General features: G+C 39.2%; 1 protein-coding gene across 2 annotated transcripts in view; it reads right to left on the reverse strand.

The window, feature by feature from the left end:
* Positions 1 to 12,510, reverse strand: part of tek (TEK tyrosine kinase, endothelial) — a 52,688-nt gene extending 40,178 nt beyond the window's left edge. For both annotated transcript variants that reach the window (XR_014030212.1, XM_081365608.1), the window contains exons 1-5: positions 12,165 to 12,510; positions 1,935 to 2,237; positions 1,706 to 1,816; positions 553 to 708; positions 22 to 153 (exon numbers count right to left, since the gene is read on the reverse strand). Coding sequence is in view for 1 of the 2 variants with exons in the window: in XM_081365608.1 (XP_081221734.1) it covers positions 22 to 153; positions 553 to 708; positions 1,706 to 1,816; positions 1,935 to 2,237; positions 12,165 to 12,216 (754 nt within the window). In the remaining variant the exon portion in view is untranslated. The remainder of the gene's footprint in view (positions 1 to 21; positions 154 to 552; positions 709 to 1,705; positions 1,817 to 1,934; positions 2,238 to 12,164) is intronic.
* Positions 12,511 to 17,292: the final 4,782 nt, after the last annotated feature.

A 17,292-nucleotide genomic window follows, 5' to 3' on the forward strand; every position in this document is an offset into this window, starting at 1 on the left:
GGCAAAGAATATGAGTGTTACCGCTTTGACAGGTGGGTCCTTTAAAGCCTGGAGGACAGATGCATTCTCCCGTCCCGTCGTGACACATGCCTCCATTAGCGCAGGGCAGACACGGTTTCGTACAATTCACGCCCCATAAACCAGCCTCACAACCTGTTAGCAGAACAACTGACCGTTACATAAGCTTACATTCTGCTGGGATGTAACAGGAACTTCAATTGAAAGGGGAAGACAATATGAACATGATACTTTTCTTCACATTCAGCCAACGGTTTAAACTTTAAAGCAACCTAATTGTGCTGGAGTGTCCAGACAAAAGTATTAGGGCTCCTCCCACACACTCCTAAAGAAATACTTAACCAACTGGATGGCTAATAAGGACAGATTTAGTGCATCTTACAGTGAGGAGCAGTATTATGAATCTTTATGATCATGACACATTCAATCTCAAATATTCAAGGAAATGTCAAGTGTATACTTTTTGCCCCATTACTAGAGAGTGTGTTCAATTATTGTGGCGTTTTGTAAGAAAGCATGAACTGAAGGACTTACTCCTGACAATCAGTCGGGTTATTGCTGAGCTGAGCTGAGCTTTAGAAATGTAATGGATGGAATATAATCCAGCATGACTTTGAGCTTTTGCATTGGTTATTGAGAAATAAATTATGTCCTTAATGTCTTCTTTGGGTGTTGTGTGTTGAAAACATCCTGAAAAACAAACAAAAAAACAACAGCTAGAACCACAAAAACATGCTTTTCAAAACCTTCTCTCATCTTAATCCTCCTCCTCCTCCATCAGCCCTAACAGCGGGCGACTGCTGCATTCTTCATAAAACAACCATCATCTGCAAATGTTTCAGACCACGAACTGACACACACATCTTAACAGCAAAGACACACAGGGCCCTATTTTAACGATCTAAGCGCATGGTCTAAAGCGCAGGGCGCAAGTTCACTTAGGGCGTCCGAATCCACTTTTGCCTGTTTAACAATGGGAAAAATTGTCGGCGTTCCCGGCGCTGGTCTAAAAGGGTCATCTCTATTCTCTTAATGAGTAATGGGTGTGTTTTGGGATTTACGTGCGTTAAACCAATCAGAGTCTCATCTCCCGTTCCCTTTAAATGCCAGTTGCGCTCCATGGCGGATTCACATGACGGACTCTGATCGTGGAAAGACCGAACGCGTCTCCAGAGCGCAAACGGATCTGCTCGTGCGCGAGGTCAAAGTGCGCTAGCAGAACATCTACGGGACAAGCCGGATTCACCATATCTTCACGTACACAATAATAATATTTTACATTGTAATCCTTTTATTTTAAATATTTGGTATGTTTGTGTGCTGCTGTTCCCCGCATCTTTTTGTCAACATTTGACCTAATAAGACTAACACTTCCTATTCAATATATCTACTAAAACATTTTTTTTTAAAACTTGCTACGTGTCCTGTGCTGTCCTGTTCGCTGTTATCTTTGTACTGCTTTGAAAAAATCTGTATTGTAAAAAGCGCCATAGAAATACAGGTGACTGGACTAACTGGGACTCGTCACAACACTTGCATATTGTTGCCCTATTGTTGGTTTGATTGCTTTTATTGCTCTCCTCGTTTGTGAGTAACTTTGGATAAAAACATCTGCTAAATGATTAAATGTAAATGTAATTTCTCAAGGCACTTCACAATAAAACAATACACAGATGTTTGTTCCTACCGTTTTTATAGATGACTATGTCCTCTTGTAAATATTTCTTTGTCGTGAAAGAGAGTTTAACGTCTTCACCTTTGTTAACAGTGACTGTCAGAGATACAGGGTAGAAGTCAGCTGAAGAAAAAGCAAACAGTTAAAAACGACATATGATCAGTTTACAAGTGCAGTGTGTGTCTTCATTCTGGCCTGTGCCATTACAAATAAGTATCTCCTTTCAAAGAAGATTCACTACCTTCATGGAGCATCTTGTAGGTGTAGATTTTACTCCCGTTAGAGTTTTTGACTTGGCAGTAAAAAGCTCCAAAGGTGTGATTGCGGGAAATCCACATGACTTTTGCGGCAGAGTGGCGGCTTCGGTCCGGTTCAGTGCTCAAAACATGAGCGTCCACATAAGGATACTCGTGGCCCAAACTCAGAGAACTGGTGCCAGAAGCGGTCCAGTCACTACTCACACACAGGAGTGACGGCAGGTTCGCCGAAGACACAACCGGGTCTGGATTTATCAGAGACACGTCTGAGATGTCAAGAGCGCTGCCTGCAGAAACAGGACAGGAATGATCATTATTTGATCTGAAAGGAAAACTCATGAATGAGGTCTGCTGACTGCTATAGTATATGTACATTCAAATATATGTTACCTTTACAAACCCCTTGATGTTACGTTTCAGTTTGTCCCTGCATATTAACTCATCTCTACATTTACTCCTCATATTATTGTATTTGTTTTATTCTGTAAATGTGATCTTCTGCTGTAATTCTTTGTCTAGATAGATTAAATACAAATAGAAAATGGAAAATAGAACAAATAGAAAAAAATACAAATAAAGGAACACCAATAGCTCAGATTTATATATAAAACAGGACTACACCATAATAAAACAGGTTAGAGAATAAAAACAAAACAATAACATATTTCAAAAAGATGCAGAAGAGGACAAAGGTTCAATGTCGAGAGAGTTATACAATTACAAAATTCCTTGTAATATAATAGGGTGAAGATAAGTTTCCAAATAGTCCAGACATGGGGTCCAGACTTATAAAACTGGCATGTTTTTTTATGTAATGCATAAGACGCTCCAGGGGAATCAACTCAAAAATAACCTCCTGCCAACCTTTAAGAGATGGAGATTTATCACTGATCCAATTAAGTAAAATATTTTTTTCTGGCAGCAAAGGATAGAATATTGTACAATTTCTTATTAGCAGATGAATTAGATATACCCAACATCCGTGACACTGGGTCAAAATCCAACTAAATATTAAAGATCTTTTCCATTTCCCCCAGAACCAAACACCAATACCGTTGCAGTCTGTAACACGACACAGACAGTCTGTTAAAGTACCTATTTCAGGTTTACATTTTAAACACAGACGATAAAGAAGGGTTCAAATGTATGCTTTTAAATTGCATTTGTCTCGTACGTGTACAAATAGATATTTTCTTAGCATAAGACCAAATGTCATCCCATGTTTTATCATCAATGTCAGTAGCTAACTCTTCTTCCCATTTAGTTTCAATACTCTGTGTATCAGCAGTAGAGATTGAACACAAAGAACCATAAAACATAACCAGAGACATTTTTTCCTGATGATAAAAATAACCCCTCAATTGAAGATATTTCACAATTCCTAACAAGTGTTGTGTTATTAATAATATAATGTGTCAGTTGGAGGAAACGAAAAAACCTTGTTTGAATAACTGATACTTCTGAGTTAAGTCCATTAATATCCCCAAGCCTAATAAGTCTCAAGTTACTCCAACGTTTGAAACCATCATCCAAAATTCCTAGGGTGAAATCATGGTTATTTAATATTGGGGTAAAGAAAGAAGTCAATTTAGATCTACCTTCAAGCCTACAGACCGACCTCCACGCTTTCAGAGTGTTAACTATATTTTGATTATCATATATTCCTTTTAATTTTTTTTGAAAACTCTTAACAAAAAGAAGAGCTCTTAAAGGAAATTGTGAAAAGGAGAAAGTCCTTTTTTTTCAAGATATTCGCTCCCTGAGACAATCATGTAGGAAAGCAGAAAGCAAATGGAAGAAAGACAAACTTCAAATATCCTTTATCATACTTAAAAAATGTCTATGGACATATCAGAGTGCAGTTAAGAAAGCCAAGTCTCTTTATTTTTCTAATTTGATCGAGGAACATCATCAAACTCCTAGAGTTCTTTTTCCGATTATTAATTCAGTATTGCATCCCTCTGTACATACTTTCCGTAATCCTACTAAAGCATTATGTGAAAATTTTCTAAATTATTTCGAGACTAAAATGATAAATCTGAGTTCAAATACAAGATACCAGTGATGATAATTTGATCTCAATGAGTCCATTGGCCTCTTGGACTACTTTTGGCCATTGAGTCCATTGGCCTCTGGACACTGCGCATGCGTCGTGTCTGAACACGTTGTTGTTCTTGGAAAATTGGAAATTTTACTTCATCATTATGCAAGCTATCCTGTGGTGTACCACAGGGATCTGTTCTTGCACCTACTCTCTTTTCCTTATACTTACTTCCCTTGGGATCCATTTTCAGGAAACATAATGTAGCCTTCCATTGTTACGCTGATGACATGCAAATTTATCTGCCTTTGACCAGCGGTAATGAGAATGCTGTTAGTAATTTATCAGCGTGTTTGAATGATGTAAAGGCATGGCTCTCAAAAAACTTTCTTTTTTTAAACTCAATTAACATAGAAGCTATTGTTTTTGGCCCTTCCGAACATAAAAGACAACATTTACCTCCTTACTATTTCAGCAAAGGTTTGTAATTAAGGTGTGGTAATTGACAACAACTGCAGCAGCGCGTTTTTTGAAGTGAGGTAAAAAAATTTAGCATGTGACACCGCTTCTGAGATCCCTTCACTGGTTTCTACAAAAACTTAAAGGTATAGCGGAGGATCTTTCCGAATTTTAGATAAGAACCGCCCTCTCCACTTTTTGAAAAAATGCACATGCGCAACACACTACATGCTCCCGAGAGGGAACGCCTATTAAACGTGTGCGAGGTTCTCCTCGTGCATGCTCTGTTTACAAGTTGCTGTCGGCATCACTCATACAAGATTACTTTCCAAAAGAAGATTTGCACTTTTTCACCAAATAGCATGCCAAACTTTACCTGTCGAGTAGAAACTTCGCGACTGAGGCATCAGTGGGAAGCCCAACCTGTGTTTTCAGCGCACGCCATCGTGTGAAACAATCTCCCAAAAACACTCTGATCTTGTTTCTCTCTTCTGAGGCCTTTCTCTTCTTCTCATACAGTTCGTACAAACTTTTTCTCTTGCGACCCTTAGACATTTTCAAAGGACCCGGTGAAACGGCGAGCTTCAATGAATGGCTTACGTTAGCTCTAGCTCACCACACATAAACACCTGAAAGTGCGCATGCGCAGAAAGCGAAAACTAAGGGACGAGCACGTACGACGGCCTTACGTTACATATCACCAGAATGATTGACACTTAGGTGGACCAATAGTTTACACTACCCACCCGGAAAAAGAAAATCCTCCGCTATACCTTTAAATAATTTTGCACCAGCTTATTTATCGGATTTACTTCACCCATATACTTCAAATCGAGAACTGAGATCAGGAAACAAATCCCTCCTTTGTACTCCTAGAACCCGCTTGAAAAAGAGGGGAAAAAGAGCTTTTGAAGGGGTGGGCCCCACTCTATGGAATAATCTTCCTATCCAACTTAAAATGGCTTCCACTCTATCTGAGTTTAAAACAGCGCTAAAAACTCATTTGTTTGGATTAGCTTTTAATGTGTAATCTACTTGAACTTATCTTTTAATGCACCATATTTTTATTGAATAGTGATGTTGTTGGTTCAATGTGTATTGTGTTGTGATTATTGTACAGCACTTTGGTCGGCCAAAAGCCGGTAGTATATGTGCTCTAGAAATAAACAAACTTGAACTTGAACTTGGAAGTCAGCTATTCATGCCCTTTAATGCCTTATTTGAGAACAGTATAGGAACCATTCGAATAGGATATGATAATTTGGGTAATACAATAATTTTCATAAGTGCTATCCGACCTAGCAAAGATACTGGCAAGGAATTCCAGCGTTCTAAATCCTGCCGTATTTTCTCAAATAAAGGAACAAAATTAGATTCATACATTTGCTTCATAAATGTAGAGATTGAGATACCTAAATAGATGAAACCCAGAGGTGACCACTTAAAAGGAAAACAGGGCACAATATTAGGTTTGGAAATAAGATGACCTAAAGGCATTGCTTCAGATTTAGCTAAATTAATTTTATAACCAGAGAAGGTACTGAACCAGCTAATCAGCTCAATCAGAGCGTGAACTGACCTCTCAGGCTCAGATAAAAAAAGCAATACATCATCAGCATAAAGCGCAATCTAATGATGTATATATCCCATCTGTAAACCTGAAATAGATGTTGCCGATCTGATTGCTTTCAATAGTCTAGAAAGCAATCAGATCGGCTATATAGCCATCGCAAATAAAAGCAGCGACAGGGGGCAACCCTGCCTGGTGCCTCTGTGCATAGGAAAATAATCAGATCTAAAGCCATTCGTCAACACAGCAGAGCATGGGTCCGTATACAGCACTCTGATCCATTGCACAAAATGTTCACCTAAACCAAAGTTTTCCAAAACAAAGAAAAGATAAGACCATTCCACACGGTCAAACGCCTTCTCTGCATCCAAAGACAGCACTAGCCCATCTATGGATTTCCCTTTAAAAGGCGTACATAACATGTAAAAGGCATGTAATAAAGGCATGATAAAACATGTAAATATATTATCAGAAGAATTCCTACCCTGTATAAATCCTGTTTGATCAATCCAAATTATCGTAGGCAGAATTTTAATTTTAATTTCAAGGCGCATTACTAAAACTTTAGAAAGCAATTTCCGGTCTACACTCAGTAATGCAATTGGCCTGTAAGAACAACATAAATCAGGGCTTTTATCTTTTTTTTAAATAAGAGAGATATTAGCTTCTCTAAGGGTCTTTGGTAATTCTTTAACCACAGACGAATAGTTAAACATATTAAGTAATGGGTCTACAAGCAACTCTCGAAACTCCTTAAAGAAGTCTCCGCAAAACCCATCTGGCCCAGGTGATTGACTGTTCTTTAGAGCATTAATAGCATTAATAACCTCCTGTCTAGTAATAGGACCATTGAGAGATTATTTTTGTGCAACTGAAATTGTTGGAAGATTAATCTCAGAAAAAAAGTCAACTGTTTGTTTGAGATGGTATACATTTATATAAAAAATTCTAAAACAGCTATTAATGTTTTTATTATCATAGAAAATATTATCATCTGAGTCAACAATAGCAATAAACTGAGATGCTGCACATTGTTTATATGCTAGAAATTTCCAAGGTTCATCTCCATGCTCATAAAATCTTTGTTTTGAGTATCTTATTTTCATCTCTGCATCCACAGTAAGGAGACAGTCTAGAGCCAATCTAATTGCTTGTAACTCTTTTAATAAAAAAGGAAAAAAAGTCCAAAAATGTGAAAAATGTAATAATAGACTCACACTTCGTCAGACTCTGAACGCCTTACGTTTCTTAATCACCCTCGCAGAATAATCACTGAAGAATGAAACCCTCGGACCTCGGATCCGTGCCAACACGGCGAGCTGGTTTCAACACACGCTGCTTGTCCGTAAAGTTATGGAACTTTATGATGACAGGCCTGGGTCATTGCTTAGGACTTGCTATTGCCAAAGAGCGATGAGCACAATCAAGCTTGATCCGTCCTGCTTTCGTTGCCATCTTTAAAAAATCAGGCAGCCACTTCTCAAAGAACTGGACTGGATCACTCCCTTCTGTTCCCTCAGGCAAACTGACTAGACGCAAATTACATCTGCGCCCGCGATTCTCCAGATCGTCAATGTGCGCTGAAATTTCGTCCACTTTTTTGTGAAGATCAGCCACCGTAGCCGGCAGGGATTCCGCTGAATCTCCAGCAGTTCGCTCCTCCGCCTGGCCCACTCACTCCACTAAGGCCTGGAACTGAACTGTTTGATCATTTAGCGTGGCTAGCACCCTATTCACTTTCTCATCTATTACCTTCGTAATGTTATCAGTTTGTCTAAAGATTGAGCAAAGTTGGAGTTGGAACTTTCCTCCTCGCGACTTTCCTCCTGTTCATGTCGTCCATAACATCGTGCTCGTCGCCGCTGATTGTAAAACTTTTCTGCACAATCTTCTTTGCTTTGGGAATTCTGTCAGATCCTTTTAAAAAATATTGATCTAAAGACATGGCACAATAAAAATCTAACCAAGTAGAATGATTTCACTGAGTGAAAATATAAATTAAGCGAATATTTGAACTAATGTTACGGGAGCTTGTCAAAAGACGTGTACACTCCACAACGCCATCTTCCTTCATCAATAAAACTCTTTCTAATTTAGTAACACAGCTGATGCGATTCTGAATCAAACAAATCAACATCAACAACAGTTCTCAATAATTTTTTCAGGTAATGTGCAAACAATTCATTATGCCATTAAAACGAGGAGATCATGTGACTGTTTTATGTGGCATGAACATTATGGGCCCAATTTAACGATCTGAAACGCAAGCATCAAGCGCAAAACGCAAGTAACTTTGTGGGCGGGTTTTGGGCGCTGTTGCTATTATACCGGCGGGATAAATCTAAAATGTGTTGGTCTGAAGACGCTTCATTACTCATAGGTGTGGTTTGGGCGTAACGTGAAATAAACCAATCAGAGCGACATCTCACATTCCCTTTAAGAGCAGGCGCGCTTGTTCTATAGCAGATTCCTATTATAACGGCGGATTTGCCAGGAGCGGTTCACAGCCGAGGAGATCGACGTTCTTGTCAGGGACGAGAATCGTTGGTGGCGATAATGCACCTTTGCAAGCAAACCACTGGCATTTCATTGTTTGCGATCCGCCGTAAAAAAAAAAAAAAAAAAAACACGAAGAAGAAGAAAACAACCCCTGAACCCCATTTCAGTTTCCGGCGGCGGAGTAATACCGTACCTCACAGCACATCCAATGCAAGTCAATGGAGGAGACAAAAACTACGATAAAACCTGTTGGAAAGCATATTTTGCAACGATTTTTGTATGAGCATATCAGTTGACACCCCTGACCACTCGGTGAGTTTCACGTCTTTGTAAACGAAAGTTTAATGTGTTTTAGGAAGGAGTGTTCGAGTGCACCTAAACACTCAGTCTACTGGTGGGGGGGAAGCTAAATTGGCTAATTTGGGTGTGTTTCTCCATCCTCAATGTCACTTCTCTCTCTTTTACGGCCGTGACGAGAGCATTGCTCTCCTCGGCTGTGAACCGCTCCTGGTGTGCGCCTGGCAAATCCGCCGTTATAATAGCAATACGCCAAGGAAAAAGCGCGTCTGCTCTTAAAGGGAATGTGAGATGATGCTCTGATTGGTTTATTTCACGGTACGCCCAAACCACACCTCTGAATAATGAAGCTACTTCAGACCAACACATTTTAGATTTGCGTCGGAGAGTCATTTATCCCGCCGGGAAAATAGCAACAGCCTGACTTAGGGCCCTCTGTGTGTAACACTCCATGTCTCAAACACTTCAGCAATTCAACTCTGACCGCATAAAACATTGTATGTTACAACACTCTGAAATACAGCCATAAAACTATTGATCTATGACAGAGACACAAATACAGCCGACTTAAGGCTCAGAAACAGAAACACACATAAGGTGTGTTTTAATCACTAGCCGTGTTTCCACTGTCGGGCAGAAGCGAGTGCTAATGCTGCCAGGGCCCGTCGCGTTTCCACTTTCTCGTCCAGGGCTCGATCAGGCCTCACTGAAGCTTCCTCTGGGCTCTCACCTGTTTCTAGAGAAACCTTCTCACTTCTCTCACACTCATCTTCACAGTTGAAAACATTACAGACATACAGAAGTCAAGGTCAGCTAAACTCACTGGTGACGGTGTTACTCATGGTGTTGGAAATCGATTTTGTTTGAGAAGGGTTTTGAAAACTTCACCCTGCGATTGTTACTGTACACCTAAAATCACTGTGTGTGCAGTTGAGATATTGTATCTGGAATCATAGGCTATAAATAAGACAAACTAATTAGGGCGGGAAAATAATCTGTGTGTATGTGTGAGTGTGTTAGTGTGTGAGTGTAAAGGATGTTGGGCTTTTAAACCAACTCTTTAAACAGGCAGCCAAACAAGGCTGTCAAGATGAATAATGACTTTTCTTATCTTTGAGTGTAGTAGTAAAACACTAGCTTGATATTATTGTTCTGCTTTTCTGATTAGTGAGGGAACATGAACATACGCATCTCTCTTCACGTCTGATATCACTTTATCCTCTACGCAGACCCAATGGCCAGCTCCGACTCCCCCACCACATGCTGGCGTACTGTATCCCAATCTTCACGCAGAAAGAACTGAATAAAATATTCTGAATGTCATCAATCTACAATTTGACTAGTGATACAGCCAGGAATTAAACCACATCATGTTGGTTCTTCAGTCCAGAGGAGAACTGAGCGACTGAGTCTGGTTTCTGACCAGGGTTTTCCTCTATTCTGTCACTGATGTCTGTGTTCGCGCCGCTGTCGCCTCTGGCTTCATTAGTTGTGGACTAGGGGTGGAACGGTACATGTATTCGTATTGAACCGAAACGGTACAGGCATCACGGTTCGGTGCATAAATTTACACGGAGAATACACGGTATAAAAATAAATAAAACTCGCGTGCAAATTAATTATGTAATTATTAATGTAATGCGGGACTACTGTTAGATACGCAGATTCTTTAGAGACACCTAATCTGTAGCCCCGCCTTAGCTCTGAAGCAGGCTGCGATGTAAAGATTGCAATTTGCAATGCTGGAATAGGCTATGTTGTGTGTGTGTGAGAGAGAGATAGAGAGAGAGAGAGAGAGAGAGAGAGAGAGAGAGAGGCGTGGTTGTTATCGAAAAGTCGCAAAGTGCTTACTTATATTTGTGTGTGTTTGTGTGTGTGAGGTGTGCAATCGAACAGTGTGTAAACATAAAAACATACTCCGTCATTTTGTTTATGCAGGACATCATTCAAACTGCAAAGTGTTTAAGTTACTGTTAATTTAAATTTTAAGGAAAACAAATATATTGATCTGAAATATAGCAAATTCATTTTCAATTCATTCAGGCACAATTACCAAACATATCTCAAGGTATTTTTGTCTTTTTAGTAATTTAATTAATAAACTAATTATATAAAACTATTGTCAATGCACTACAAATAAACTGAAAAAAATACAAGGCTTAAGTAATTTATTTTCCTTTGGTGGTCCAGCCTGAGACATGCACAAGCCTTCTGCATTTTTGTTTTGCTTTTTCCTCCATTGTACCGAACTCGTACCGAACCATGATGTCTGAACCGAGGTATGAACCGAACCGTGACATCTGTGTACCATTCCACCCCTATTGTGGACATTTAATATTCAACAGTATTATTGATCTGACTGCACTGACGCTGCTGTACGAGAACTGAACTGAGCTGATGATGACATCACTGTTTTCTCCAGACCTGCTTTATAGATGAAATTAACTAATTTAATAATTGATGATCTTTACAACAGAGCTGAATCAACACTGAACTGACTTCAGCTGAACAACAGATGAAATCCAAAATTTCCCTGTTTATCACTGTAAAGCTGCTTTGAAACAATCGTTATTGTATAAAGAGCTAAATAAATAAAGGCGCCAAGTTTATTCTACATATATATGCCTTGCACTTTACATCACTGTGCAATATTTAAGGATTGAGCAGCGATGGCGTGTAGCTCAAATTCTGTTTGATCATTTTCATATTACTTCTTTCTCTGCCACCATCAGCTGAAACAATCTGCATAAATCTAGCAATTTTCAGCTCTTTTCATGTTAATTTTCAAAGCATGTTCATCATAAATGTCTCATGTGTCGGTCAGGCTCACTCTCTTGCACTACTTCATATGTTCATATTACTGTTGATGGGATTTTACGGTTGAAGATGTGTCAGTGTAATGGTGGGTTGTGGAGAAAGGAGGAAGATCTGGTGGGGATCACTGAATGAAACTTACATTATTCTTATTTATTTATTTATGCTGAAGCCAGCAGAGTATTAAATCATTGTACTGTCCCATTTCCACTTCCGTATTATCATGATCCAGAAACATACAGAAACTCAATCAACCAAAACAATACATCAATGATCTAAATTTAAACATAATATTACCTGTCTAACTTTTTGTTATTTACATGTTTAATTACGGCAAAGTGTATGGCAATATTCCTGCAAAATTATTTTTCATCTTTTGAAAACATGATATTAGTTTTGACTATTGTTACATGGGATCTTTCTTTCATCTTAACGATCAGAGCCACTAATACAACAAATACAGACAAACCACAAACCCCTGGAGTCCCATAGAGCAGAAACCAGAGAGACAGAGTGAATGAAGCCCAGCGTTACCTGTGAGCAAGCAGCTAATCAGACAGAGCGTGATGGAGGACATGTAACTCATGGTCCCCGCGAGACACAGCCAACCAGTTCGTGCACATCCACAGAGAAGAACGTTCAGTCCCAGAGACCGAGTGTCTGTCAGAAACTCCCGTCCGCACACATCCCTCGATCCTGACTCAAATGAACTCTCCCTTTCTTTTCCTCCAGCGTCTCCACCCCTCTCTCTGTTCAGGCACAGGGAGTTGGAGTTCCTTTTCCTGTTTCCTCTCTGTGTGCTGAGGATGGGAAAGGCCACAGCTTAAACAATCGCGTGTCATTAATTGCGGCTCCTGAAGGGAGGCTCCCACTTTGAGACAAGAGAGATATTCCGCCAGCAGCCCTTCCTGAGAGAATAAATCAAACCTCCTAATCTGGCATTTCACTTTTTCATTGTGCTGATTTTGTTCACGACCAACTTTACATCCAAGTCTCGCTGTTGAGCACGTGTGTTTTACTTTGTGATTTATTTGAACGTTTGATGAAATTTACTTCCATTGAAAGAGCTTCTATTCTTCTCCACTATCGGCATAATAAAAATGGCTGACATCAGAATAGCAGCAATGCCTTATTTTTAGATTATATATGAACTGCATGAATTGTGTCGATGTTGTGCTTGGGTTTCCACTCATATGCTGTAGAAGAAAATAAGAAAAAGTAATGGACAGACCGTATGCAGCCAAATCTCAGTTCAAATATACATTTTGCTGGTGAGCAGTTGTCACAAGTGCACCGGTCCTCGCTCACTGCTTGCAATCCCTCACTCACATTAAGCAAAGATTATCATGTGCATTTGATCTGATATAACTGGAGTATGAGGTAATAAGATGAATTATGTGAATGCTTAAGATGCGTCTGTAATCTAGATTTAAACTGGGAGAGTGAGTCTGAGTCCCGAACATTATCAGGAAGGCTATTCCAGAGTTTAGGAGCCAAATGTGGAAACGCTCTCCCTCCTTTAGAGGACTTAGATATTCTAGGTATTATCAGAAGCCCAGAGTTTTGTGAGCTTAAAGAACGTGATGGATTGTAAGGCGATAGAAGATCAGTTAAATACACATGAGCTAAGCCATTTAGGGCCTTATAGGTCAGTAGGTCAGTAGGTTAGTCAACTGATACGGAACTTAATAGGTAACAAGTGTAGAGATGATAAAATTGGTGTTATATGATCTTATTACACAGCTCTGTGGAATACTTGATTCTGATTGGTCAATCGCGCCATCCAGCTTTATGTTATTCGCAGATAACAACCACTCAAAGCAGATAACACAGGCTCATCCGGGTCACTGAAGTCAGCAGCACTTTACATTGCTAGGAACGTTTATTCTTAGTGGAAGTTTTGCATTTGGTGAGCTAATAAATTATTAAAACTCAGTCAAATCAATATTTTGTGTAAAGTAATTTAATTATGCCATCCAGTATCCTGGACTCGCTCTCTCTTGTTTCATACAAACGCGGTGGCGGCCATTTTGTGACTATTGTTTTGTACACTTTTGGATTATAAGATACAAACAGGTACGATTTTAAAACAGTTTAATCTGAAATCAGTATCTCTTATCTCCATAATTATTTATGTGGCAAAATGTTGTATAATAAGTGGTATGACTGTATACTGCATCTCTTAAATGTCCGTCTAATTTGAACTTGCTGTGATAGCAACTGCCCTATTTCATGGAAGCTTTGTGTTTAAAGACCTAATAAAATAATTCAACTCAGATCAATATTTCATGGCTAATTATTTACTTATGTGGCAAGAAGCCGTGTAATAAGCGGGATAATGTACTGTACACCCAGCCAGTTGTTCTCTCAAAATAACCCCCGTCAGGCTGATAAAGTATCACCCTGTCAGGGGTTATTTTGAGAGAACAACCGGCTGGATGTACATTATTCCTTACATAATTCTTGACCCAGTAAGAACTCTAGCGGCTGCATTTTGGACAAATTGTAGCTTATTTATTGAGGATGAAGGACAACAGCTAGTTATGGTCCAATAAGTAATACCTCAGTCTTAGCTGAATTTAATAGAAGAAAATTACAGGTCATCCAATATTTTATATCCTAAACATACTCCGTAAACTTGGATAATTTAGAGATTTCATCTGGTCCTGATGAAATATATAATTAAGTATAAAATAATAAGAGTATCATTGGCATAACAGTGGAAACTAATTTCATGTTTTCTTATAATATTAGTGGCAGCATATAAATTGAGAATAGCAGAGGGCCGAACACAGATTTTCCCCCATTTAGACAAAATGATAAATGTCAGATAGGTACGATCTAAACCACCTTAATGCCTGTTCCTGAATACCAGTGTAATTTTGTAGTCGATTTAAGAGTATTTTATGATCCACAGAATTCATTTTGGCTTAATTTCTCTTTTTTGGCTTATTTTATCTGTAAAAGAAAACGTGCCTTATAATTCTGCACACCTGAAAATAAGGCGTTTTTCATTTATTTAGCTCTTCCTGTCCTATAGTTGTAAAGCACTGGAATTGTTCTTGAGGGGGCGATAATTGAGGCTGAATCGTAAAACGCTGTCAAAGGTAGTACATTTAATAGTAAAATCGTATTTCTGATGCTTTCGATTTTCTCAGTGAAGAAATTCATAAAGTCATTACTACTAAATAGTCCAGTTGGGAAGTGCACATATTAAATGATACCGTTACCGAGGTGATAAAAGCACCAAATTTTACATGAAGCTTCTTTAGGACCTCCTAAATGATTTCAGCCTAGGAGCCCAGCTGAAATATTGAAATTTAGTGTCAAATCACTTAAAAAACAATATTCATGAAAAACGTTTTTTGTTTTTTTTTCCTCTCAAGTAAAACTTTCAGGGTAATGGCCTTTTAAGACCACTGAATAAGCTTCCTTTTGTTAATTTGTGCTCAGGCCAGTAGATCTTCCAAATTATAAGTGTAAAACAGAGTGCCAAGACACCTTATAAAAAAACCCCTCAAAAAGCCCTGTATAATATGAATACAGGCGGAATTATTAAAAAAGGCAGCAAAAATGCTTAAATGTTAAGAGAGCTTGGTTTTCTCTTTTATTTTTCAATTAAACTAGGTCATTCATATAGCTGTCTACTGAGTTCATAGTTTGGTCATTAGTTTTATGTTAGGCTGCATCACATCACATTACGGTAAATCCTATTTGTGTGTGACAGTACATATCTAGATGTACTTTCAGTTATTTTGGTTGCCTTTTGTAGACGTGTTGCAGGTCAGAATTTGTTCGTTCTTTTATGCTTAATATCCAACTAAGGAATACACTTTGAATACACTTGGCGACCTCTTTGAGTGCTCTGGTTGGACGAAGTAGCATCTTCTGGAAAGGCTGACTCATTTCTGAAAGCAGCACACCTAACTAGGCATGGTGCGAGTCATGGAGACCAAGTCACTCTACTCTCACTTCACAATCTACAGCAGGAAGCTTTTAGGCTTATTGCTAGCCCCAAAGATGAAGATACCTTTATCACTTGGAGAAATGACATGCTGAAGAAGAGTCCAACTTTCATGTATTGGGATCTAATACTAAGATATGAAACCCTCATTCTCATTTTTGTCAGAGCTCACAGAGAGAAGAACTTCCTTCTATATGTAGAAGTTTTAGAAGAACTCATCCCACTATTTTTTGCCTTGGACCATACAAACTATGCAATATGGGTGTCTGTCCACATCAGGGACATGAAGGGCCCTATTTTAAGGATCTGAAACGCAAGTATCAAGCGCAAAACGCAAGTAACTTTGTGGGCGGGTCTTGGGCGCTGTTGCTATTATACCGGCGGGATAAATGACTCTTGCGCCCGACGCAAATCTAAAATGGGTTGGTCTGAAGTAGCCTCATTATTCATAGGTGTGGTTTGGGCGTAACGTGAAATAAACCAATCAGAGCGTCATCTCACAGTCCCTTTAAGAGCAGGCGCGAGTGTTCTAAAGTGGATTCCTATTATAACGGCAGATTTGCCAGGCGCACGCCAGGAGCGGTTCACAGCCAAGGAGACCGACGTTCTCGTCAGGGACGTTGGGGATGGAGAAACACACCCAAATTAACTTCGGTTAAACAGGCGTATGATAATTTGGGTAAATGTGTAAGCTAGATGTATGCTTTTATAATAAACTGTCTATCTATCTATCTATCTATCTATCTATCTATCTATCTATCTATCTATCTATCTATCTATCTATCTATCTATCTATCTATCTATCTATCTATCTATCTATCTATCTATCTATCTATCTATCTATCTATCTATCTATCTATCTATCTATCTACCTATCGTAATAATGTATGATTTGCAAAAATGAAAACTGCTGCGTCTGTGTGTATATGAGAGAATCAAAGTGTATGCGCGTTGTGCACACGCTACATTAATTAAGGCCAAGCATGCGCCCTTAAAATAGCATATGAATAACATGCGCAACGCGCCACTGACTTTAAACTGTTTTTTTTTTTCGGTCAGTGGCGGAATTGTTTTCTAAACCTGTAAAATAGCATGAGGGAACGTTTGCACCGGAACACGCCTCCTCTTTGCGCTGAACCGCCCCGGGGAGCCCAAGTGTATTTCTTAGTTAACCGACGTGCTTCTGTGGAGGGAAAAGTCCACTTTGCGCGGGTGCAAAATAGGAATTATACATGCATCGGTGTACAAAGTCAATTGCGCTGGGTGCAAGATAGGGCCCGAAGTCTTTGCCCAGCACCATCAAGGAGGAGTTTGAAAAACATTCACACTGGGTTTTCTCAAAGACACACAACAAGTTCTCTGTAATACCTTTCGACCAAGCTCATGAACAAGAGAATAAGATTGTGAAAGGTTGCATTGGTGCAGTTGGTCTCACAGAAAACCCAAATGCTTTCAGACGATGGATGATCTCTGGACCAGAGTTGGGAAGATTACTGAAAGATTTGGAAGAGGACTTTCTTCCTGAAAATGACATAACTTCCAGCATCATGAACAGTGTCTTTCCACACAGAAGACATTTCAAAGACATGTAGCCAACCTGTCTGAAACTATTAAAAGAATGGGCAACCCTTTCTTGGATGATTTTAAAGATCTAGTCACTCTTGACAGCCATAAATGTGCAGATGAATCTGTAGCTAA

This window comes from Scardinius erythrophthalmus (genome assembly GCF_964197995.2).
Source record: "Scardinius erythrophthalmus genome assembly, chromosome: 5".
NCBI lineage: Eukaryota > Metazoa > Chordata > Actinopteri > Cypriniformes > Leuciscidae > Scardinius > Scardinius erythrophthalmus.